At 38.4% G+C, this 24494-nt stretch overlaps 2 protein-coding genes across 2 annotated transcripts in view; both read right to left on the reverse strand.

Annotated features, from left to right (window-relative positions):
- LOC144664346 (uncharacterized) overlaps positions 1-24494 on the reverse strand; it is a 106958-nt gene that overhangs the window by 61153 nt on the left and 21311 nt on the right. The window lies entirely within an intron of this gene.
- LOC144664356 (uncharacterized) lies at positions 11717-23150 on the reverse strand. Its single transcript, XM_078525470.1, has 7 exons — positions 23017-23150; positions 21621-21868; positions 20984-21318; positions 20146-20232; positions 16163-16385; positions 12513-12730; positions 11717-11975 (listed from the first exon to the last, which is right to left on the reverse strand). Exons 2-7 carry the CDS (start codon positions 21817-21819, stop codon positions 11805-11807), a joined length of 1233 nt encoding a protein of 410 aa, XP_078381596.1. The 5' UTR covers positions 21820-21868; positions 23017-23150; the 3' UTR covers positions 11717-11804.

Consider the following 24494-nt stretch of genomic DNA (forward strand, 5'->3'; position numbering starts at 1 on the left):
CAGCTCATCTCTGAGTTGCTCTGAGGACACAGGTCCGCCAATTGCAGATAGTCTTGCAGAGGTAATAAATGGAAAGTTTAATGCTGATTTTTCCGTGGAGAAGAAAAAGGGAATCCTCCAGAAATATAAGAAGCCAAGTAATTGTGAAAAGATGCTCATTCCAAAAATAAATGAGGAAATATAGAGCAAACTACCCACAAATGCCAAACGCTCAGACATCAAAATTTTGGCATTACAAGACACACTTGTGAAAGTGTCAAGTGCTATTAGCTGCTCTACCGATAAACTTCTGGAGCACAGAGAAAAGAAGACCATCCCCAACTATAAATCATTGATAAATCCTCTGTTGGACTCTGTGGCCCTGCTGGGCCATGTTTGTACATAGCTATCTTACAAAAGAAGGGATGCCTTGAAATCCTTTTTGCATCAGGATTTCCGTCTAGCCTGCGCTAGAATTAGAAAACCAGGGAAGCTCCTTTTTGGAGATGATCTAGCTAAAACACTCCAGGAGTTGAAAACCACTAACAAGATCATGACCAGTAACCGTTCTGATAATAAACACTACAAACGCAGTAACAAGAATTTCAAACAAACAAGGCAACAACAGATATCAGCAGAAGCCTTTTTTAGTGCATCGAGGGAGGAGTTCCAACCCTCCCAAATCATCAGCATCTCAAGGTGCAGCCCCATTTGTGTGGAAGTTCACAGAGCCTTAGAGGTTTTTAAAACCTCAGGTAAATAATTTTCCCACTATGTTAACTTTTATCTGATACCTTACCTAAAGCTAAAAGCTCAATCCTTTACAGCTGGCCAAGTATCTTTATTTTTAGAGAAATGGATGGAATTGACCTTGGACCCCCATATTCTTTGTACAATTGCTGGAGAAACAATTGAATTTTCCTCCCATCCATTTAGGCAATCATTTGCTCCTAACTCCATCTGTAAAGACCATGTTGCCCTTGTTGAGGAAGAGATCTGCTCTCTGAATAAAAGGGGAGTTATTGTCCCATGTGATCATGATCTTGGGGAATTTATATCTCCTATCTTTACAGTTCCAAAGAAAGATGGTAATGTGAGACTCATTCATAATTTGAAGAAGTTAAATACTTTTATTTTAAAATGGACTCTATTCATACAGTTTTGAAACTTGTCACACCAAACTGTTGGATGGCTAGCTTGGACTTAAAAGATGCATATTATAGTGGGAGGATCCATCCTGAATTCCAAAAATATCTAAATTCTTTTACCAAGGCACTCTTTACAAGTACACTGTTTACCCTAATGGTTTGTGAATCTGCCCCAAAAATTTTCCTAAGATGATGAAACCTCCACTAGCACATTTATGGCTTCTTGGTCATATCATATCTGGGTATATTGATGATCTATACCTGCAAGGCCAAACCAAATAGAAATGCATAGTCAATGTAATTGATGCTATTCAATTGTTTGAAAACCTTTTGGACTTGTTGTACAGCGTACATCCTGAAAAATCTGTCAGTTCCACAGCAGCGAATCGTTTTTCTGGATTTTCTCATAGATTCTGTTTTTAATGACAGTTAGCCTTACTCAAGAAAAGATCATTAGGATAAAATCACTTTTGTCTAGCTTGCTTCAGAATCCCTATTCTGTCAAAATTCGTGATGTTGCCAAATTTATTGGTCACCTAAGCTCCATCAACTTTACCAGGTGTCAAGTATGGAGCCTTATACTATAGAAATTTAGATATGGCTATGATTGCAGCTCTGTAAAGAGCCAAAGGAAATTTTGAGGACACAATGTACATTCCCCAAATAGGAATTTCTGAACTGCACTGGTATGCAACCTTGACAGCAGTTTTAATACCATACGTTGTCCTCCAGTAGATGTAACCTTGCATTCTGATGCCTCTCTTAAGGGGTGGGGTGCAGTTATGGATGACGAGTCAACAGGTGAGAGGTGGCTCCCCACAGAAAGTGAACATCACATAAATTACCTGGAGCTGCTTGCAACATTTTTTGCTCTTCAGTGTTTTCATTCCTCCCTTCTGGCAAACATGTTAATATAATGATTGACAATACCTCTGCTGTTGCTCAAATTAACAACATAGACACATGTCATAGTGAAGAATGTAATTCTCTTGTAGTGCAGATCTGGAAATTTTGTATTTCACAGGGCATTTCTTGGTTCACAGCAGCCCATATTCCTGCCTCCTGGCGAGAGGGAACGACCGCTCAATATCAGTCCCATCTCAAGAAGTGGATTGAATTTTGCAAAGAAAAGAAGTGCAGTGTTAGTTCTTGATTTTCTTACCATGCTTCATGAGAATGGACTGTCTTACAGCTCTGTGAACACAGCAAGGAGTATGTTATCCTCTATTCTTCAGCTTGATATCAACTCATCAATCCCAGTTGGGCAGCTACCCATAGTGAAGCGTTTTATGAAAGGGATTTATGAACTCCGTCTTTCCTTGCCCAAATACACAGCTACTTGGGATTTGAGTATTGTGTTGAATTATTTCTGAAAAGGTGCATCTGTATCACAACTTTCCTTGAGGAGTTGACTTTAAAGTTGACCTTTTTGTTAGCCCAGTTGAGTGGACAAAGGTGTCAAACAATCAAATTCCTTTTAATCGAAAATATGGAGCTTTCTGACCTCAAGTGTACCTTTCTAATTACTGAGAAAGTTAAACAAAGTTGTGTGGGTATCCACCTAAAACCTGTACGTTGAGTGTCTGCCCTATCTAGAAGATGAAAAGTAATGTGTTATTAAACATTTACAAGAGTACATTAAGCGAACCAAAGTTATCCGAAAGGATTGTCAGAAACTACTTCTTAGCCATGTAAAACCTCATGGCCCAGCTAGTAAGGACACCATATCCAGGTGGTGCAAGAATGTCTTAAAGTCTGCTGGTATTGATGTGTCAAAGTTTACAACACACAGTACCTCTTTTTTGGCAGAAAGGAATGTCAATATTATAGATATTATGATGTCTGCTGGCTGGTGTAATGAGATTACATTTCAACGTTTTTATCATATGCCAGCTGAGAAAGTTTTCAATTTTGGTGACACGATTCTGCATTTGGCAACCGAGGATAGCTAATCCTTTAATCTCATTGACATGCAGTTTTTGATACTACATAGTAACATGTTTATGGTGCAAGTTATGCGTTGGGTTAAGCAATTATTAAATTCCGGATATTTACTAGTATATCGTGTCATGCTGTCCTTTTCTATTTTACCTGCTTTTTTGTTTAACTACTTAGAAAAATAGTGCCTCAATGATTGCTCTAAAATCTCGTACCAGTCCCTAACGACCTAGGCTGATGACGAAATAGAATTTCAAATTAAACGAGACTTACCTGTTAGTTGAAGTTTGATTATGATTCTATGAGTTATCAGCCGGGAGTGTAGGGAGTGGTACGCCCACCCTATCTCAGTTCATCACCCCACCCAGTGTGGTCTCAGAATCATTGAGGCAACTATTGGGCACTCTAAAGCCTGATTGATGCATTGCGCTACGCTCTCTCGTACCACTCCCTACACTCCCGGCTGATGACTCATAGAATCATAATCAAAATTCAACTTACAGGTAAGTCTCGTTTAATTTGAAATTATTGTTCACCGTGCATGTACAAAACAAAGTAGCAACGAGGCAACTATTGGGCACTCTAAAGCCTGATTGATGCATTGCGCTACGCTCTCTCGTACCACTCCCTACACTCCCTGCTGATGACTCATAGAATCATAATCAAACTTCAACTTACAGGTAAGTCTCGTTTAATTTGAAATTATTGTTCACCGTGCATGTACAAAACAAAGTAGCAACGATGTCGTACAGGCAAACAAACCAGAAATGTCGTACACTTACCCGTTTTCGTTCTCTCTGGTCGGTTTCTTTAAACACAGTGTTATCAATGGTGGGCACTGCCCCAGCTTTCAGTCGTCTTAAATCTTTTGCACCTGGTATAACACCAGACAAACGGGTGAAGAACTCCGGTTTAAAATGTTCTGAGCACAGTACTGATGAAGACGAAGGAGAAAATCCCGGCCGATGCCTTCTAACAAAACGTGTCCAGGCATTTCTTGTAGGTACATCCTTCGGGAATTTGTGGAAAGATACCTTAGAATTTTTATAAGCTCTATTCTTACAACTGAGCCCATTTGCCAACCCCGCCACACAATACTTTCCACCTTTTCTTTTCTGCGACAGGAGTTTTTCTTGGCTGTCCGCCATTTTTGACAGATACGAGTCCACCCGATGACGTCACAAGCCAAACAAATGCGAAATAAAAATGTCGCCCATTTTGGAGCTGAATTAGCCAATTTTGGGACATTTTGAGGGTCAATAACTTAAAAACGACTTATTTTCTGGCCAAAATATTTTTTCTCTATGATGAGAACGTCAAGAACTAACTTTTAAGTAGCTCTATTCAGTTTTTTATTTTTGATGTCATTAGCACTTTAAGCGAATAAAGTTCGTAGACTAGTTTTGCTGATTGTAGATAGATGTATTTGGCAAATCACGCTTCCCAAGTGTAAATCTTCTCATGTTACCCATGTTTCATAAGTAATGGCGGCTAAATTTGTTAGTAATCGCCGTAGCAACTTTGATTTTAATTCGCCGGTAAACGTACTCCAAAAAAAAACGAAAAACTAATTTGATTATAAACCTCAAACATACAAGGACATTTTTGACCGAGTACGATGTGCAGATTTTTTTCTTTTACAATATTTGACGAATTTTGGCCATGGTGTCCTTGCACGAAAAATAAAATCCTCGTGGAAAGACGTAGCCCGTGTACAGCCACCTGCTCACCTAAAAGTGCTTTGTAGTTTTCGATCAAGAGTTTATCGGATTATTTTGTTACTTGGTTAACTTCGATTTTAAACAAGGAGGTTTTTATTCAGGGATTTACAAGTTGAATAATATAAAAAAGCAAGGCCTTGTTTAGAAACCTGACATTTTAAATACTCAATGCACACCTTAAAGCTGACAGTATTAGATGTTTGAAAATGTATGGACAATGCCTAAAACATGTTTAATGTTTGAATATAACTTACTTTTAATACATTCACTCTAAACTTATTTTGTTTTATTTTATTTTATAGGCCAACTGACAGGTTGACTTACAAAGTTAACCTAGAATAAACGAATTGTTATCGGTCTATTTGAGTTTCTTTTTAAAGCCTACATGTAATTATGTTTAGACTGTTTTTTTTTTTCATACATTGTATAGGTGTTAATTTCTCCAATAACTCCTTTGCAAATCTGCAAAACGAATATCCACTAGACCAAGGACAAACTGGTCGACAACCAATGACTGAAAAAGATAGAACTAAGCCTAACTTGCCCGGATCCCAAAACGAACATTCCTACGAAAAGGAACGTTGTTAAAAGTAGGCAGACATCCGTCGCGTATCACCTAGCTCTTCAGTTGTAATAAAGTCTTCTATCATAACGGAGACAAGTGTAATGGCATATGAACTGAGGCAATTGTCACAGCGTCACCTCATCTAATCGAATATGACTTGAAGCAGTTTCCGCGGCGCCACCTCTTTTAATAAGGAATTGGCGTTTTATTGAGATATTTTAAATGGTGGCAGAATTGCTCGTCGGCATCTTTAAGAACCAATTGTTTGAGAGTCTTACATCCAACAGTGACCAGTTGCATTTATTTGGGTTTGCTGGTCTTTCCGTTATTTGAAATGTCGGTTTTTTTTTTAGATTGTTGCGATTCGCCACGTTTGCATCACTTGCAAGAAATATATCATTTAAAAAAAAAATAAAAACTCAAGTTCGATGAAAAAAATTTAACGAAAAAAAGCCACAAGATAAATTCTGGAACGCCCTCCTTGCAGGGGTCGTAGAGGACTTATTTGACAAACTCAGTGTGAGTAATTCTACCTGTTAAACTTTTATTATTTCACTAAAAGACGATTTTTTAATTTTCATACGAAGTCCTTACGTTGGTCCACTCACATAGCGAAGCTGCTTAGTTAAGCTTGGCTTTAAATTGTTTTCCGAGGAAATGCTGCTTGCAAGGTAGTAAACTTCCCATAATGTAACCACATGATCAGCATTTTTTGGTGAAATGTAAACTTGGTGATAAGTCAGTATTGTTTCCACTTATTTTATTAACTGTATTTATTTTTTTCTTTGTTCGTGAGCGGGCGGTATTCTACAAATCCTGCGATCTGATTGGTTCCGGGAGCGGGCGGTATTCTCCAATCCGGCCCTCGACAGCGGGCGGTATCCGTTGCGAGATGAATCGTCGAGTGTACTTTCCGCGCGAAATCATTTTGCAGCGTTGTACGAACGAACACATGAAAGATTTGCTCAGCAAAATCGAAATAGCCGCTCACCAACTGTTGTAAATGCGAAAAGACAGAATAGAAGTGGAATTGAAGGCCTCGAAGTTCTTCTAAAGGCGAGTGTTGATTTTGTTTATCGACAAATTAAGTTCTAGTTGATAGTTTGTTGAGTTTGTGGTTGTTTGTGCATTTTGCAATCATTTGCACGCCATTTTAATACGATAAGCTGCGCCGGTTTTAAACTTCAATTTTGAGTAAAAACTGTCTTTTTATCGGCCACTTCTTTGCCAAAACAAAACACTAGTTGCCATCATTCAAGAAAATGAGATTCGTTAATTAAAAACAGCCAAAATAATTCTGACAATATTGTGCCGTACGTCCAAGCTTCGCATTTCATTTAGTTTCACTTTCGCACTGTTTATCACAAAATAATTATGCTGGGAATTAACGCAGAGCTGATAAATTCGTTAAATACAAGTGTGTATAGCTATACCGAAACTGTCTTACCGTCAGATAGTTTTTTTTTTTCCGGGAAATTCTCAAACTTAGCATCCTGCGAACAGAGTTCTTTATCAAAACATTCATCGGGAAGCCGGAATCGGCGTTTAGTTTTGTCAATGATAATGCTTTGGCTCGATTTTACATTTATGATATATTTACTACTTCAATTTCTTTGATTTAATCTCTTCAGTGTTAATTTAATATGCTGAACCTTTCTGTAAATACGGTTCATTTAATTTATTTCGAACTAAATAACAAACAGCATTTAACACTCTTGCTAAACATTGAAATTAAATGGCGCGCGTATACAAACAAAGATTTTGTGACACAATCTTTCTAGGTTTCTTTTAAAAACAAATAAAGTGGGAAAAAAATAAAAACGTTATTCACCAGCCTAGGTCGGTCCGTATTGGGAAAAACTGTGCCCTCGGTCTTGGAACCGCCCTCGGCCTGCGGCCTCGGGCGGTATCCAAGACCTCGGGCACAGTTTTTCCCAATACGGACCTCCCGGCTGGTGAATAACCTATATATTTGAGATTCTGTAATTTCTTAAAACACGTGTCATTATTTTAAATACCAACAACCTTTATATAAATATATGGCAACAAACTCATAACCATATCGCAGAAACATAATTTTGGCTTAAGCTGTTTGTATATGGCTTTTTCTATATGGCTTGGCTAGCAATAGAGATAAATCGTCGTTTTCTCGTAAACGAGTACCGGGACTTATCTTTTTTTTTTCTCTTTTTCTGAGTCTAGCCAACATATTCTTTCTATAAAATGAATAAAAACAACGGAAACAGAAACTTTGACAGTACTTGTGATAATATAACTGTGACCCCGAGATCACTGCATGCTAGAGACAAGTTGAATCATTGTTGATTTAAACTGCGTGCCTTAATCACGAAAAATTTATTAAATTGTTCCTTGAAGTCGATGTGGTACATCTGTAGTTATATTTTGCGTTTTGCTTCCCGTTATTTTTTCTGCTTTCACGAAACGTGAAATGAACTGTTCAAATAGTTTCCGAAAGCTGATATTGTGAGGAATTATGGGGTATATTCAAGGTCTTCCTGCTCCTAAACGAATACCAGGACCCCTCTTTTTTATTTCAAAAATATAGTTTCGTTAAGATGAATAAGCAACGGGCAAAGTTCGAACGAAAATCCATTGTCAGTTCTATTTCGATGGAATGACCTTAGTTACCGACGTTTTCCACGCGACGGCAACGCCAGTGGCAGAAAGGGTCTGGGGAGAGAGTGCCATTGTTCCCGCCAAAATGTTTAAATTAAGAAAGCAAACTCAAGTGACGCGGGCCGGACGCAGACGGGGAACACAAAGGATTTGAAGCAAATTAACAAATAGCATCATGTCTTCCTTTAAAGAGCTGAGAAACCTTCACCTCAATCTTGGTTTTCACGTAACGTCATCAAAATTCTAAAATCCAGAATCGCAAGACCCCTGAGTTTTTATCCTTCACTGTCTATTAGATGTCCTTAATATTTATGGTTTATAGCTCGATAGCATTCGCCGTATTTTTATAGAGTATTTTGAGTTTCACATCACACGAGATCAAAGTTGGCCGCGGAAAGGCAGTCACGTATGCTTAAAAAGTGCCTCATCCTGTGATTTTTAACAATATTAATTTGAAACAGTTGAGGTTTTGTGGGAAGTCTTTATGTAAATGCAAAATGTTAGGTTTGGGGAGCTTCCCAGAAACCTACATTAATCCCCTTGTTTATGAGGGTGATCTGACCGCTTTTAATAGCAGAAGTGAATGCCAGATGTTTTCATTGATTTGCGACCGCCATGTTGGAGCCCAATCAGTTGGGCTCAAACATGACGTTTCCATACTGTGCTCTCTAAACTTGCGTGGAACATTATGACGGATATCTCGAGTACAGAATACCGATAGACCTGAGACTTGGACAGGTAGTTAATATAGTATTTTTCTACAACCTGTAATATTCTTGATTCTTTCGACTCAATAGTTTGTATTTATTCTTTCGCGGCGTGACAGTGACGTGACAGTGAAAACCACCTATAGCGTATGATAGCTGAATAATAAACGACGAAGAATTATTGGTTCTATTTGAAACCTATCAATCTAAAAATCCAGAGTTTTCTTATAGCGACGAGATCTTGGCGGAGTTTCGAGTTAAAAAAAAACTCCCAGTTCTGGCAGAAGCATTACAGATTCCCTAAACTGTGGCACGCGAGCAGCACTCCATCTGAATTGAAGGTCTATGCATGCTCTTGCGACGCTTGTTGTATCCTTGTAGATACTTAAATCGAATTTCAGCTTTTAGCAAACCAGTCTCAGGGATCTGCATGATCACCAATGCCGTCATGCATTTTTTATTTAATCACCATGCCCACAGACTAACTGAGTGAAATCCTCATATTCTGAATTCACAAGCTCTTCAGATGTATGTCGATGCAGTGCCTGCACGAGGCGTACCGCTTCAAAACTGCTATTGCTGTATAAGGAACTGTCCGATCGATTGCAAGACCCTGGGAGCACCAATTATTGGTCTAAAATGGTCTTTAGAGAGCTCATTCTCTAACATTTTTGTCCCTTGCATTACGTAATGGTCTTATTGGCCGTTTCCACACTAGAAGACGTACAAATTTAGTCCATCAGCTGAGATCCGAAAATTTGGGTTCATCGCTCACTTTCGGGGAACAAACGAAACATGTCTTATCTTAATCCTTGCCTATTGAGCATCACAAAAATGTATGATAGCAAGGTTGGAACGGTAGCTTTCACTTATAAATCGAATTTTAAATTGGCTCCCCTATACGCTTCTTAATTTGGCCGCCATCTTGGATTTTTGGGGTGAAAAAGCTACAAAGCTGCCTGCATTCTTTTAAGGTAAACGAATCGCTTTCAAACGCAGATTTAAAACTTATTGGAACTAACGACATGATTTCGTTCATTCTAGTGTTTCAAAAACAGCAACGTGATGTCATATGTGACGTCGCCACGGCTGATTATTGTTCACAATATGACTGTTTGTACCACAAAATAAAGCAAAAAGTGCAGATTTAAAAATTATTTCACGAAGAAAAGAATACCATTGCCATTCAAGTGTCTTGAATAAATCCCCCTAAAAAACAATCGTCATTTTCCAACCCAGCCCTTTATTTCAAACATATCGTCCCACGGACATGCAAAGTACTTTAAAAAAGAGGGAAGAGGTGCGAAGACCAGAAAAGTGGAGCTTTGCCAACGTACGAAACGTACGTCCGAGCTATGGCGATTAGCGGGGAGGAGTTGCAGTATCCGAGGTGATCATTAAAGATACGAAAGCATAAGTGTATCAGCTGTACGAGAAGACGTGTCAGAGTGTGGATGTGCTGTGCTATGAGATTCACGGCGCCAGGGAAAGTGAAGCCAGAGAAAAGTGAAAGGCGCCCGGGAAAGTAAAGCCAGAGGTTCTCCCACCACGCGAGGCATCTCCACTAACCGAACTCAATGTTACAAGAGGAAATTTTCAAGCCACAATCTAGAGAAGAGCTACTGATTCCCTTCCGGTAATTCCTTCACCGCTCCAGAAGAGTAGGAAGCATAGCAGCAGTGAAGGAGGACTTTATACGAGTGTGGCGATTCTGTCTGTTCTGTACTCAACAATCTCTTAACTGAGCCCTATTCTAACCTTATGCGTGGACGTAGCTACGTAATCTGATTTGGTGTATACTGATTAATGGTGTAGTATACTTGAAAAAACGTAGCATTGCGATGGAACGCCTTTATGGTAATTTTGTTATTTTAGATGATTGAGGAGCAAAAGGAAAACGAGCTGAAAAACAAAATGGCGGACATTGCGACCTCATTTATTGCGTACTTTGCTTTTATTACCGTAAACAATGCTAAAATAATGTCCCGAATATGTAGTACCTCTCAAATATATATCTAAGCAAAAAATCAGTAAGTATTTAATAAACGAATAAAAAAAATTAAGGATTTTTGTTTTAAAATCCAAGATGGCGGCCAAAAGAAGGATATGAGAGCAAATTTCAAATTCGATTTACACAGTGAAAGCTACCGTTTTATCCTTGCTATCACACATTTTTACGATGCTTAATAGTCAAAGAGTAGTATTAGACAAGTTTCGTTTGTTCCCCTTAAGTGAGCCATTCAACCCCACTAGCTGATGGACTAATTGTCTAAACGGACAAGGTCGTCTGACGATAAGTTCGTCTAGTGCGAAAACAGGACGGATAAGTCATCCTGCTTTGGCCGTCTTAAATTCATATCAAGACAGACAAACACTCGAGTTTAGCTCAAAGATGCCTGGCACCAGCACTAGCTTTTTTCCGGATTGGTTACATTGCATGTGAAAAATGGCTGCCATCAGGGAAAAGCTTAAAACGAGCATGCTCTAAACTATTTGCACTACCGTCTAAACTAATTTTCAGAGAAAGCAGAATTATCTAAACCTTCAGCGCTCACACTGGCGTGAATGGTCACGAAAATTCATGAACTCTAATTTGCACTTTTTTTCGGAAATGGTCCTGTAGCTCAATCTCTACGTCATTTGAATACACTAACTTTTTCCGCTCTTGCGAACAGTTTGTTTGTTTCGCCATTTTGATTGCCCACAAACCAATACTCTTTTGCTAGTGCCAGTTGCCTTTGAGGTCAAAATACGACAATCTGTTCGTCTAGTGTGATACCATCATATGTTCCCCTTCTTTATATGTCGAAGATATGAAGTTGTACGTCCATAACCATAGTTACAGAAGCTATTTTATATTATGAAAGTAGGATTCACTTGTCTTCTCGTCAAAGAAACGTCACGAAAAAAGGTTTTCAATGGGAACTGTTAAAAAATAAATTTCGTCTAACAAAACACCTAGAAAGAATTAACAAAAATAAACAGAGGGTAGCATGTGATTAGGAACACTTCAACAAAGAAGAAAGTGAAAATTATGTTGCATTTTATTTTTATTGACTTTTCTTTTAATCACTTAGATTTTATTTTTGCATTTATTATGCAGCGGTTTCTAGAACCGCTTGGGTTTGTGTTCAAGAGATGGAACGCGTTTGGACCATGGTACTTTGGACTTGCTTGGCTTATCTCTGTTGGTGCATCTGCCATCATCTGGTCCCGTGGGATATCCATCAGACCAGTAAAAATAGGAAATCCACACATTCATCTTGGTAAACATGTTTCTCTGAAGAATGAGGAACAAAGGAAATAAATTAATTAAAAACAAGGTCGTGGGTTCTCATCCCATCTATTAAATGGACACTGTCACCAGCTTCACTTAAAAAACGCAGAAGCCTATCCTACGAAGAGTAGTTCAGTCTTGTTAAAAATTACTATGCCAGTGTACTAATAAAAGCTATAAATAAGTAATATTATTGTGATGCAATCAGGAACTTTAGATCAAGCAGATTTTTTTAAGTTCTTCCCTTGTAGACTAGAAAAACACTTAAAAATAATCATGGCTCCCTTCTTCCTTCAACAACAATTAACTTTATATCTCCATCTTTAATGTACAAGGTGCATTTCATAAACGAGATGACCACTTCGGCAATTTTAGAACGTTTACTTAAAATGTCTCTTTAACAAATATTGTTTTCTGAGTTCCTCAGTCCTTTAACGGTCTTTTTTGTGTACATCTTACGTTAAAAGTGTTATGTTATATATGTTATCAGCAATGTCTATATCACTTGCTAACTAGACTGTTGAACATTACGACTCTTACTTGAAAGTCTTTGCAGTTTTTATCCGTCACTACATCACCACTGGTTGTGCAATCCAGCGTGTCGTCAATTGGTATGGACAGCTCGTACGTTCCAAACAGACTCTTACATGCTTCTGCCCCAAGCTGTAAATCTCCTTCGCACTTTAAATCGCTGAGGTCATGGCAGCACATCGGTGTAAAGCGACTGTCGCTTTTCTCCATACAGTAAATAGGATTCTCTGGAAAGACAACAACTCCTTGGATTAGTATTACTGTATTAGTGGGCAAGAGTGCTCTTATTTATAGGAGCTTTAAATATTACTTTAAAGGGAAACATATTTTGCACTGTTAGATACAGTGTAGCTGGAATTTTCCTCCCAGCAGCGCACGCACTTATTGGCTACCTTGAGGTCACATGAAATCTACCAATACAACTGTTTCACGCCAAAAGTTTCTGAGCGGACAAAATTCCAAACCCTATGACTTCTAAGGATAGTATTACTGTTAAAAATTGCCGGAGTGCTCTTTTTAAAAGGAGCTCTAACTTCTCATGTGAATAAAGGAATGGTTCTTGTTCTCATGCGACGTTTTGGTCATTTCTTTGTGATTTGTTTCTTTTCTCAAAAACTTTGCTTCTTTTTGTTTGTTTATATTGAAAATGAAACTTTCCAATGATTGGCTCAGCCCAAAGTGGTCACGCGACTGACCACGCCCTTAAATGTAAAAATTATGAGCATTTAAGTTACGGGAGTTAAATGTACAAGAGATCTCTCGTTTTTTTCTCTCAAAACCTTAACCTCACCTAGCCAAACGTCCTGCTAAACGGGGATTTTAAAAAGATGTTTATTATTTCTTCATTATTTCCTATTTTTGCCGAGTCCCAGTCCCTCTCCAAGGAAAAGACGTTGTAATTGAAACAAAAGAAATAAATTTGTAAATCCCCGATTAGTTCTTCATACTTGGTAGTTATAGCCATTCGACGCAGAAATCAAAATTAGTCAACCATTACACCTGCAAGTTCTCGTAAACTTGGTTTGAAATTTATATCAATAATTTGGGTGTGGTTCGTCACGTGACCAAGCAGGAATGACCTTTAAACCAAAAACTGAAAAATTTCGTACAAACACTTTACCTTATGCAAGTTTCTATGCGAAAGCTTGAATAACTTTTAGTTACCACCCCCCTCCAAAATTTTCACCGACCCATTCCTTAATTCACTCGAGTTTGAAGGCAAACACGTTTTGCAGTAGCGAAGCAGCTCTCGTGAGCTTCTGATTCTATTGACCTCCTAGTTTTAGCCGTTGTTGTTGTTGTTTTGGGGAGCTAACAGCATCAATGAAGTTGTTCTTTTGAAGGTCCCCGGGTCATTCGCTTGAGAAATTTCAAGAGCTGCTACTCGAGCAACATTTTAATGCTATTTAGGATGGTAGAAGAGATTAATTAAAGGCTCAACGATGAGGGCAACCAAAGAACAACTTTACTTCTTAATACCTCACCGCACTCCTGCTAAAACAGTTTTGCTGGTAATTTTACCACTGCAGTCATGTTGTTGAGTCCTGTTTTTTTTGGCGATAATTTCGTTTTTAGTCCGAAATTCTAAAAAAACAACTGCACCCTTAAATTTTTCCTGACTTTCTTTTTTTTAACAATTTTGTTGATTTGCTGCAGGTATTTTTTAAAACCGTCGACATCCAAGATGGTGGACTTTTTACATGAAGGACGCTTCTTTGGTTAGATATAACGTTCAACTTTCATGTAACTTTCGTAGAAGATAAAAAAATATCTTGTTCCTTGACACACCATTTAAATTCGATTACAGTCGCGAACATGTAAATACAAAGAAAAAGAAAGCAGGCTTTATTTAAGCAATAGACCACACTTTCTAGGGCTTTACTGGCGTAATAAAACCACGCGGGATGTTGGGAGAACACGAGAAAAGCTTGTAAATCTCGAGCCGGAGGCGAGGGATTTACAAGTTTTTCGAGTGTTCTTCCAACATCCCAAGTGGTTTTATTACGCCCGTAAAGCCCTAGAAAGTGTGGTCTATTGCTTTTATGAAATAACTATAGAAAACGTTCTTCAAAGAAATAGGAATCTGTTTTATTCTTCGTGATCAAATGTCTTATTCTCAACAAGTTTATCGGATGACGCGGCAAACCAATCACAGCGGCCGAAAGAATAAAACACAGGTTCAGCTCCGCACACAAAATTCACGGATCGACGCGACAAAAACGTTTAAAAGTTCTCTTAAAGCTATGAAAGTCATAAGAAAGGAAAGGAAAAAGACAAAGTGTCACGGTATAAAATGTATTCAACGATTTAAAAGTTCTTTGACGTGGAAATCTAGCAAATTATGGCCGGAGTCATTCATCGAGAAAGTAAAAGCAGGTAAAAGAAACACGAAAACTTTGGAAGTTTACAAACTTCACAGACTGACGAAGGTATTGAGAATAAAGGTTAGTTCCACAAACAGTGCTTAAGAAATTTGTTATGAATTTATTTGTTCCATATTCTTTCGTTTACGCCGAATAACAGACTTGGGAGAAAGCACTGAAAGCACGTAAAACTGAAAATATAATTCAAGCGCGTACAAGAACTCAGCGTGAGGTTCTGCCATCAAAATAATTCATGTTCATCGCGACCAATTTGATCAGTTTTAATTCCTTTCATATAAAGTTTCCGAGTTTATGTTGAGTGGAACCACATCCATGTTTTTAATATTTTTCCAGTCCAGTGAAAGCGTACCTGTTTATTGTGTTCCTTCTCATATGTTTGTCTCTGCGTTTTCCTTTTTTTCTCTAGTTCCTTCGTGGTGGGCGGGAAAATTCAATTTTGTGATCCGCCCTCAGTTAATTTTCATGATCATTTACGAGAATCATATATCCTCCGTTTTAACCATCAGATAGTCCAAAAGAATACATTAAACTAAGTTTAATTCTTCGTCCTTATGCGTAATCGAGCGTAGTGCGGCCATGTCGGGACAGAAGCGGGACTTTACCGGTACAATAGTACATAGGTTTTTGACCGATAAGAGCGCGCGTAGTATCTGAGTTATTTTATCTGGGTTAATAAGACAACTCGTGTTTTGTTAGCTAGTTATTAAGCGATTTACTTGGTGATTTCACCATAGTTAACTCGAGTCGCTCGAAAAGCGAACAACCTTAGGACCAGAAAGATTTCAAACCCTATGACCTCTAAGGTTAATATTACTGTTAAAAATTGTCAGAGTGCTCTTTTTAAAGACGTTCGCGCTTATTGTTTATGCACATCCCTACTGCACACGCAATTCATGTCGCAACGTCATGCCACGCCATACTTTGAGCGCGCGCGCTGAGTAAAATAACCCTATTCCACCCTCCCCTTCGGTGCTGCTATTGATGTTCGTACAATTTCGTTTTTGGGTGACCTTACCTGGGCCAGAAGAGTAACTTGTGTTCTATGTGAAATCGAATTCTAATAATTTTATTAAAGCGACTATAGGCCTTTGGCCGTAGGCATTCATTTCCAACCTAAGTGTGTTCAGCTCCTGTTTACGGGCCCCTCAAACGAGCGTCATTGAATGCAGCACCGTTTAAATGGAAAGGTGGGACGAAGGGGGAAAACATAAAAACACATCAACGGATAACTTACTACTATACCACACAACAGAGCGTAACGCCTTCAAAACTTACTTTCGCCTTTCTTCGTTCCCTCGTCACATTTAGCGGTGTCTGTTATAGCGAAACGGTTGAATTGAAACGTTCGCTTTGATCCCACTTTCTGTCGGAATGCCTTGTTGTTTCCAGTTCCATCTTTAAAGTACGAAGAACTTAGATGTCGCAGTCTCAAATATACTTTGCCTGAAATATTTTCATCCTGGGATGGATCGTCATCACTGTAGAGTTCTACGTACATCTGTAATAGACAAAATTCATGATCACTCTGGTTTTAAGGTCGGGACACACTAGGTGACAACCATGAATTTAAACCAGTTCAAATTCGTGCGACTGATCGCCAAAATGAGCGAAAGCAAGGTTGTCGCAGCGTATGTACACTTCTGCAACAAGTCGCTGCGACAATATATAAATTAACCAATGAGAGAGCATCGTGTATTTTCGCCATATTGAATTGAAAAAATTCTTTATATTCCCACTATTCCAAATTCGATGCTTGTCCACCGAGCAAACGCTTTGTCGCAGTGACTTGTTTTGGAAGCAGTACACTTGTCGCCAAGCGTGTCCCGACCTTTAGATAGGGGCTTTCCATCGCACTAAATTTTTCGGGCAAAAAGTTTGTAATTCGGTTAACAAGTCTAGAGAAAAAAAGAAATAAGCCGAAAGATCCCACCATATTTACGTTCAAAACGAATTACATCAGCAGAAAAAGTATTGAATTTAACTTTGTGGTTAAAAAGTTCAACTGATTTCCCATTCATGTATCTATTCATATATATTTTTTTCCTTTCTCAAATTACTATAATCACGTTCGATTTTTCTCCCAAAGTCTTTGTGACCCCTCTGTTTGATTCAGTTGCGATCATTTTGAGCTAAGAAGTAAATTGGCAGGGGCGGCCGGAAGTAAGGATTCTCCATAGCTCGAGCGTTTGCGTGCGGGGAATCCAGTGAAAGACCTTGAAACAAAGCTGTTACAAATGTGATGCAGTTACTGCTTTGACTCAAGTCTCAAGTCTTAAGGAGGCTCGATGTAGTTTGTTTAGCCGAAGGGTGGTTGTTTTAAAAATTAAAACTAACTAGGAAGCCAATGTTCGATTTTTGCCAAAATACACCATAATGATCAAATATGACCAAATTGTAAATTTTTACCCGTCACTTTGTCACAAAGGTTACCATAGCAACCATTGACGTTTTCTTTTGTTCTCAAACAAGCTTGATTTTCTCGAAATCTAGATTGACTCTTGGTATTCATTTTTTGATATGTTCAAGTATAGTAGATTGACTTCCTGTACACAAAATTTTAGGAAAATCTGTAAGATCATTTTAGAGTAAATCAAGAATAAAGTTTTTGCTATTTTCTTATAATTTCCTACAATCGGCAGTCGATATATTTTAAAAAATTAGAGCAAAAAGTCTTTCGCTTTTAGTAAATGGTCTTTGATGGTGTAAGTATTTATATTTCAGTAAAAGTAACTGTGCTCAAATAATACGAAACGATTTTAAAGCGCCTATTTTATGTTAAAACGGCGTTTTTCTGAAAATTTCATTCTTGATTTACTTGAAAACGCTCTTACAGATTTTTCTAAAATTTTGTCAACAGTTAGTAAATCTACTAAACTTTAACATATCAAAAAATAAACACCAAGTGTCAGCCTAGATTTCGAGAAAATCAAGCTTGTTTGAGAACAAAAGAAAACGTCAATCGTTGCTATGGTAACCTTTGTGACTAAGTGACGGGTAAAATATTAAAATTTGGTCATATTTGATCATTATGGCGTATTTTGGCAAAAATCGAACATTGGCTTCCTAGATAATTTTAATTTTCAAAACAACCACCCTTCGGCTAAAAAAACTACATAGAGCCTCCTTAAAGGCTAGCTCAAAACTTTCAACGACATGTTTTAACCCATTTACCCCTGACACGCTTTTACATAACTTTCAAGTACGGGAAAAACAAATTGAACGTAAATTCGCTCCCCAAAAATACATTAATTTTTGCCTAACATAGGAGTAGAAAAATAAAATATTTCGGAAGAAAAAGGATAAAAGTGCATTGACATATTCGGGCAGCACCACGAAATCAATTAAAGTACTATCGTTTTCTTGAAGCATGCGGGCAAGTTAAGGTTTGTACACAACTACTATTTCAATGCACGTTTCGTTGTCCATTTTAAATGCCTTTTTGTTCCAGGGCCGTAACTAGCAACAGGCAAGACGAGTCACTTGCCTTGTCTTAATTCTACCCAAAATTAAAACCAAAATATATTTTGTTGGGAAAAGAATCCCCAGTTGAACAAGTTTGATTTTTCTCAAGAAATACGTCATGAAAAATGTCTCTGAAAGAGTTTCAGAGAATCTAGATTTCAAAATTTTCTAAAGACATACCCCAGAACCCCCTAGAAAGATCTTGCCTTGTCTGTGTTAGAGGTCTGGTTACGGCTCTGTATTCGGCTATAAATGCAAGTCATTTTTTTTTTCGAGCAATTAGGTCTCCGCCCCCTTCCCCGCCCTTCAGGTCCGAAGGTGCCCGTACGCATATGGACATAAATCAGGGAGCTTAAACCAATCACATTGCTCAATTTCCGATCTAATATGGACCTTATTCATGAAAGTCGCCACGACTGTTAATGAGAATAAGGCCTGCTGTTTGCCAGGGGACAAACAGTGAAATGATGCCATTTCACGCAAGGTGCATTTTTCTAAATAGTGATGTATCTGCACCAAAAACACATTTTAGGGTCCAGTTATGGGATAATGATTACATTATTAAGGTTAATTTGAAATAGTGGATCAATAAGGATGGTTAAGTCTTTTCTTGGGGAGGGGAGGGGGCTTGGGCGTCAGAGGGAAGGGTCGTCAGTGAAAGTGAGCATTAAAAGGGTGTCAGCTAGTCAAGTGGAATTGAAGGTGATGGTCATTCTCGTACACAGAGCCGCTTGTCTCTCTTAGCCAGCTAAGCCTGGGGCACGGAGAACAAGTAAATCTTGGGACACATGACGTGATTAGCTATAACTTTAACAAAGGAAATTTAAAACTGGGAAATTAAATCAACCGTTTTAAAATCCCTTTGTTTATAAGAAATTTACTACAGTTGATTTGATTGGCTAGATAAGCATCCAACCAATCAAAACATGTATCCCCAGAACTACCGGCTCCTAGTGCCCCAGACTCAGCCGGCTAAGCGGCGCTGGGACGAGAATGGGGAAGGCTTCTATGGTGTTGCTTTCCATTTTCGTACAGATTAACTTGTTCTTTTCACCTTCTATAATTTGATTTATTATAGGTACTAGGTCCGGTTCCTTGCTACATGTGTATTATTCCATGACTTTCTCGGAGGATTTGTGCCTTTTTCCGTCCGTATCGAGACGTACTAGACTTAGGTATCGTTTCTTCAGGTTCTTGGTGTTGACTCTCCGCTGCCTGATCTCCTGAGTCGTTTAGTTCTGAAGAGCTACTATTAGTCCTTTAATGTGCTTTACAATATAAGACGTAAATATCCCACACTGATTGTTTGTATTTTTTTGATTCAGCTCGGACACATTCAATATCGAAGTATATTCTTATTCAAACATTTCGCGTTCACAAGCGAAATGTTCTGAGGTTTCACCGAAATATAACATGCAATTTACTAGTGAGGGAATGGTTGCATTTTTCTCAGGCACCTTAAGGTGTGTGTGTTGGTGTGTGAGTGCACGGGGGGGGGGGGGGGGGGGGGGGGGGGGATCAGGAGGGCCAACACGTTTTTGGAAAAAAATACCAGCCCTCCCTCAAGGGAAAACATTCCTTTCCTAACTTGACTTGCTGACATCGAAAGCCGTATTATTATTCTCGGTCGTGTAAAAAATATCTTATTTAACTTATTGTATTGCTAAACCACACAACAAAGCAAAGAAAACAATTTCATGCATCCTGGTCAGACCGTGCAAAACCGTGCTAAAAAGTACAAAAAAGCACTACTGATATTATTTGCGCTAGCAGGAAGACTGCATCAATCTTTTTACCTTCAAAAGACGCATGTTATACATAGTCGTGCTATCCGACATTTTTATTTGGAATCTTGTCCTATCATTGTAAAGCTCATCAAACATCTGAAAAGAAAAACAAATATCTCAGCGGAAATTGTACTTTTAGGTGGCTTGCTATGGATTTGACATTTCCATTTTATGTAGCTACAGTAATAAAGATGCTTTGTTTTAATAAAGGGAACTTATGAAGTTTTACCAATAGACCTGAGGTCCTGTGACGTCAAAGCTCGTTTACCTGCCAACGTCAAAAGGTCCGAAAGCTACTTTATCCTTAAGCAATTTAAGGTTAAGTGACGTCAGAACTTGTTGCCATTACATTTGACCTTTTGACTTAGATAATATAATGTTTATTGGATTTTAGAAACATTAAACTTTAAAACTTAAAGTCTGTCAATGGGTTCAGAGCTACGTTATTTTTTGTTATAAATCAGCGGCTTTTAACGCCCAAAACGGATTTTGTTTTACAATTTTTCCAAGTAAAGGTACTCTTTGTAATAAAAATAAATGTATAAATTATCTGACTTGATTCAATAAAAGGTGTCTAACGAATTTTGACACAACACTATAGTTCTGAAGCCCTATTTTTGTAACCATGGGCAACGTTTTCGTAAAGTAAAAAACCTGATAACCTGCTCCAGGTAAAAATTAAAGTTAAAAAAAAATTCAATGCCTAGTATTTCTTTTTAAAAATTAAAAAAGTTATACGCCAGCTACGCCAAAACGAGAAATGCGTCACCCTTAGCCACATGATCTTAAGTCCTAGGGCCCTTTTATAGATAGTAAATGAATAAGTCATTGAATTGAAGCTTCATACCGCCTTGTTCTTGGTACTATCAAAAGTCCATTTATGAATATCGGTGTTAACTCGATAACTGGTGTAGCAGTTCTGTGCGGCTGATTCCAACTTATCGATCTCGGCGATGGCTTTCTGCAGCTCAGCAACTCCTTGAAGCTTTCCAGTGCTGTCTGTAGCGCCGCTTGCAGTTCTTTGGTATTGAGCTATTTTTTCTTCAACATCCCACAGAGACTGGAATTCGAAACTTTTGTAGTAATAGTATAGTTTATTTGCAAAACGGTTCTCCATCTGCCGATAGGTCTGCAGGAGGTTGTCGAGAAAATTTTGCTGTATGTTTTCAGCAATAGGCGCGTCTATTAGAAAGAAGAAGGGAAAAAAGGAAACAAATTTATGGATGAGCGGTCAATTTTTCACTGCTTTGCACCTGACCGAACTCGGAGTTGCGTGCACGCCGACGTGCGGGGGCACTTGGGTGTGGTGTTCGAATTTGTTGTACACGGAGGCTTCGCCTCGAGATCCAACCTTTTTTGGTTGAGCATGTGTCTTGTATATGCTACTGCAATATTAAACGGTCTGAATGAAGGTCGATCGATTTCCCTATTTTTTACTTAAGATTATCCATAATTGTCAGTAACTGTATAGTTTACACGCTTACCGGGCGAGTTACCAAGGCTTTCCATTGCATTCGCTGTGTCTTCCAAATTATTGATATCGAAGTTAAATGTACCAATATCATTATCTATATCAATGATCTTGGCAATAAGATCAATCCTTGCAGAACCAGCAATGAAAAAGTTTGCAATCAGTTCCTCCAATGGTGCCTTGTCTCGAGGAAGTGCTCTCTCTTCCAGCATGCAAACGAGGCCGGCTGCAAGCTCCTTCCTGTTTCATTTCCAAGTCCGCCTTGAAAATGAAGTTTAAAAAGAGCTACAATTAGTATTTTAATAGAGACACAATGTTTAGCGAAATAAGACAATTTCAAAACGTTATGCGATGCTTAATTTTGGGAGAAGCATTTGTCCTTATTGTGACAAGATCTTGTTAGGCAAAGATTAAATGAATGACTATGACATATTGATTTTTATATAGAAATCAGAGTTGGTAGCAAAGTAGGAACATTCTAAAAGTTAGTTCCTTAAATTATGCATAACTCCTGACCCTTTTTTGACGTAATAGAGAATTTAAAAGCACAGCTAAATCCCCAGTTTTATTGTTTGCTTGTTCCTTTTTTGCTTGCATAAATCGGCTTGTCATTCGTGGAATTTTTGAAAACAAAATAGTTTTTCTTACCTTAAACATTGTGCCCTGGAAACACAAACACACGAACAACGGACAGAGGCGGACACCCCCGACCAGACACCACATACCGCACGTGCGAGTGACGGAACCCCAGAGGAGCCGGAAGAGCCGGCGGCCACCACGCCCAGCAGAATCATCAAATCGGCGGAACAACTGGCAAACAACCTGCGTATTTTCCACAACTGTTACTGATAAAATGTGTTTGATTTTCGCTAGGAAGATTTTGTTAAACCCTAGGAAGCTATTTTTCATATTTTTGTCAATGATATACCTTAGTTTCATGACATTTCAAGGCATGTTCAGGTTGAACGATGCTCGGCACCACAACGTGCCACGAATGCAAAAGTACAAATTTGCATTTCGCGTCCGAGAAGTGTGAAATGTGGGAGATGCCATTCCTTTTATAGCGGAACTTCTTGTTTAAAAGCATCTCTATAATACGGACACCTCCCTCCTACAGACAGTTAACCAAGTCCGAAAAAGACCAAAATTCATATAAACTCTACCTGAGTAATACAATCGAGCCTTTTTAAGTCTTTAACAGGTCTTCAAAGGGACATAAAAGAGTGTCCGTATTATGAAGGTGTCCGTAAAACGGTTGGGTTTTATATGAATATTGGTCTCTTCGGAGAAAGGTACCATCCGTTATAGGGAAGTGTCTGCAAGGAGAGGTTCGATTGTACGAAAGACTATCTAACAAGGATAATCTTCCCTGTTCCTTTGGTGTCCGTATAAAACATATTTATTTGTACCTTCATCAATTCTGGAATAGATGCTATATCCATCGTGTCAAAATCCAGATCATTGGAGTCCTCAAGAGCCTTGTATGCGTCTCCAAATGTCAGCCATTTTGTTAATTTATCTTTAACTTCTTGCAAACTGCCGATACTGCACTGTGTTGCAAAATGTGCAGCTGTGTTTAAAGCAGTTTCCAGGGCTCCAAATATATCTTTTCCAGCACCAGCTTTAACGAAACCAGTAATAGATTGGAGTACTGCGATTAGGTCGCCCTTGTTAAACTTTGCTTTCACGTATACATCTCTCACTTTTGCCATTATTTGCGTCAAAAAATTTTCCATTCGTCCTTCTAAATCAGTAATACCCTATAAAGAAGAGAATAAAAAGAACAAAGCATTTAGTAACGGAGTATCCGACGTGGCTACCGAAAGAAGCAAACCGTGTTCGCCTGTTTTTATTAATTAGAGTAAAACGAAGAAGTAAGCCTTGAGAAAATCGTTTTAAACTATCTCGCAAATTCCGGAGTCTAGCAGTGTGTGTTGTAGACTTCATGCCAAAACTTTGTCATTTATTTCTGTTGTTTGGTCGAGTTTCTTAAAATGCTGGTGGTTGCACTTACGTATACCTGAAATATTCTGCTATGATGAAAAGTTTCAGTGTTTAAGGTTAAATGGCTGCAAAACTATGACTCATTCAAATTTAAGATATTTGTATGGAAAAAGTCACCCTGGCCTGGCTAGCCTCGTTTTCGTGTTTTGGCAATGTAAATGTCTTTGTAACTTCCCATTAGATAAAAGTATAGCCTTGAAACTTTATAAACTGATTAACTTTGAATTCATCTTTAAGTTAGAGTAATTTACTTTTGTTGACAAATGATTCTTCTGGGAGCCGAAAATTAACAGTTGCCATATTTGCATTGGGTCTATAGAAAATGTACAACTGTCAGAGTGAACATTGAAAAATGTAAATGGTTTCACGCAATCGTACGAGTGCTCGTTTCAAATACATGCAGAGCAGAATACTATAATTAAAAAAAAAATAAACAATGCATGGAGAGTTAAGTTTAACGCACAAGTCGAGCATCAGAACTGCCGTTCATGGCAATCGAAAGAAAAATTAAACTACATTTATGTAGGGAGGTTTGAGCGATCCTGCTTCTGATTGGCTGCATAAAACTTGTTTTTGTGCCTGCACTTGGTGATAAATTTAGATCTCTTATTGAGGAGAGTAGACCTGTCAGCGGATAGAATGCAGAGCTTCTCTGCAAGAGTAAGGGATCCTGCTCTCTTTGAGCAGGACCGCTCAAACCGCCCTTCATGAATGTAGTTTATTGTTCGACTTCCATTAATGCCACAGTCTGATGATCGCCTTCTGCGTGAAACTTAAGTAACTTTCCGTGCAGTCTCTATCTTTTAATTATAGTCCCTGTCAAAATGTATAAAGTATTATTGGTCAACCTTTTAGCAGTTTGTTTGATTGAGGAATTATGTTT

The sequence above is a fragment of the Oculina patagonica genome, chromosome 8 (genome assembly GCF_052425735.1).
Source record: "Oculina patagonica isolate OP01 chromosome 8, crgOcupat, whole genome shotgun sequence".
In the NCBI taxonomy this organism is placed as follows: Eukaryota; Metazoa; Cnidaria; class Anthozoa; order Scleractinia; family Oculinidae; genus Oculina; species Oculina patagonica.